This window comes from Guillardia theta (assembly GCF_000315625.1).
Source record: "Guillardia theta CCMP2712 unplaced genomic scaffold GUITHscaffold_187, whole genome shotgun sequence".
In the NCBI taxonomy this organism is placed as follows: domain Eukaryota; class Cryptophyceae; order Pyrenomonadales; family Geminigeraceae; genus Guillardia; species Guillardia theta.
In genome coordinates, this window is record NW_005434489.1 from 46,602 (window position 1) to 48,126 (window position 1,525).

Sequence of the window (1,525 nt, forward strand, 5' to 3'; positions counted from 1 at the left end):
TTGCGATCCACTCGGCCTTCGGGTATGACGTCAGCACGTCGCTCCTTCAGCTGGTTCGAAGCACCATGCTTGAAGGGTCCAGCTCTCCAGCAAAGTTCGCCTCCCACTCAGCACTCGACAACCTCCTGGAGGGAAGGTGAGGGGCGAACGGGAGAGGCTCTGACAGCGCTGACTTGGTGTACACTGCGATCTTGGAGGACAGAACTATCATGTCTTGCATCTCCGACTGCCGTATCAACTTCAGTCGTGCGTCCTGGAGAGACCTTTCAGCTGGGACCTTGCTGAGCTGATTTCCTCCCTTGTCCTTGTCCTGCGGTCCTTCAGTCGCAGACTGAGCCTCGCTCCCTCCCTCTCACCTCGTCCTTGAATACGTACTTGAGAAGCTCGCACCTGTCCTCCGATCGTGCAAACAGCAGCGCCCACACGAGGCTGACCTGAGGGAGGAGGTGAGAACAGGAGGTGAGAACATGAGAGCTGCAGCTGGCTGCTCTACAAGCTCGTCGTCGTCCATGTGAGGCGGTCGAGTAGCCGCGCTGTCCTGATCCACCTCGGAGTTCCGGCCAGACGACTCCTGTCGTGAAGTGATGAGAAAGGGAGAAGATAGGAAGAGAGCGAAGCGGAATGAGGGAGAGAGGACGGCGAGGAAGGAGAGTGAAGGAAGAGGGGGGGGAGAGAGAGAGGACGGAGAGGACGGAGAGGACGGAGAGGAGGAAGAGAGGATTGGTGCAAGCAAAGGAGGGATGACCAGGGAGCGGGAATCTGCGGCGATGCTCTTTGCGAGCTGAAGCAGTCTCCTCGCGATGACTTCTGCTCTCTTTGATGGTACCGGGAGCTCGTCCAGTCCCAGCAGCTTGCGCAAGCCATCGTCTGCCAGGAGCTGAGCCGCGTTCAGAGGGCAGGAGGGCTCACAGCACAGGGACGGCCCTGCAAAGGCGCGGACAGCCTCGTACTCGTTCTGACTGAAGGCTGAGGAGGAAAAGGTCACGCGTGTGACGTGCGTGACGTGTGTCTGTCTCGCGCGTCTACCTGCTCTGATGAACTGAGGAGGAAGAGTTCTGATCCTGGGGATGCCTGCGAGGATCAGGTGGAGGGCGAGGGGAGCGGGAGAAGGAGGTACCTGCGCTCCTCTCACTACTGTATTCCACCCTGTGACTTGATCAGTCCAAACAAGACTGCAGAAGCTCCTCACCCCCCGCTAGATGTTTTGCGCTTCGATGATTCCTGAACAAGACTATCAGCACTTGTCAATTCAGTCATCCTACAATCCTCCGATTCAAGGCAGGATTTGATATACTTTCCCACGGCAGAGTATCTTCCATCTTTTTGCATCTCATGACCCATAATCCTGATAATTTCCATCCTCTCCTCTCCTCCTCACCTCCCTTCCTTACAATCCTTCTTTTCTCTCGTCTCCCTTAAACTCCTCTTCTCCCCCCTCCTCCTATCTTCGCCTTTCCTCCTGCCCTTCTCTTCCTCCTCCTCCTCCTCCTCCTTCCTTCCTTCCTTCCATCCTTCCTCCTTCCTC

The 1,525-nt window shown here is 56.7% G+C and overlaps 1 protein-coding gene across 1 annotated transcript in view; it reads right to left on the minus strand.

Annotated features, from left to right (window-relative positions):
- GUITHDRAFT_148047 (hypothetical protein) overlaps positions 1 to 1,359 on the minus strand; it is a gene marked incomplete at both ends in the record, with an annotated part of 5,939 nt that extends 4,580 nt beyond the window's left edge. Inside the window, 8 exons of the mRNA XM_005820171.1 lie at positions 1 to 16; positions 65 to 310; positions 357 to 434; positions 494 to 571; positions 746 to 966; positions 1,027 to 1,071; positions 1,118 to 1,146; positions 1,190 to 1,359. The exon at positions 1 to 16 is cut by the window's left edge and continues 53 nt beyond it. Coding sequence (XP_005820228.1) covers positions 1 to 16; positions 65 to 310; positions 357 to 434; positions 494 to 571; positions 746 to 966; positions 1,027 to 1,071; positions 1,118 to 1,146; positions 1,190 to 1,359 — 883 coding nt within the window. The remainder of the gene's footprint in view (positions 17 to 64; positions 311 to 356; positions 435 to 493; positions 572 to 745; positions 967 to 1,026; positions 1,072 to 1,117; positions 1,147 to 1,189) is intronic.
- Positions 1,360 to 1,525: the final 166 nt, after the last annotated feature.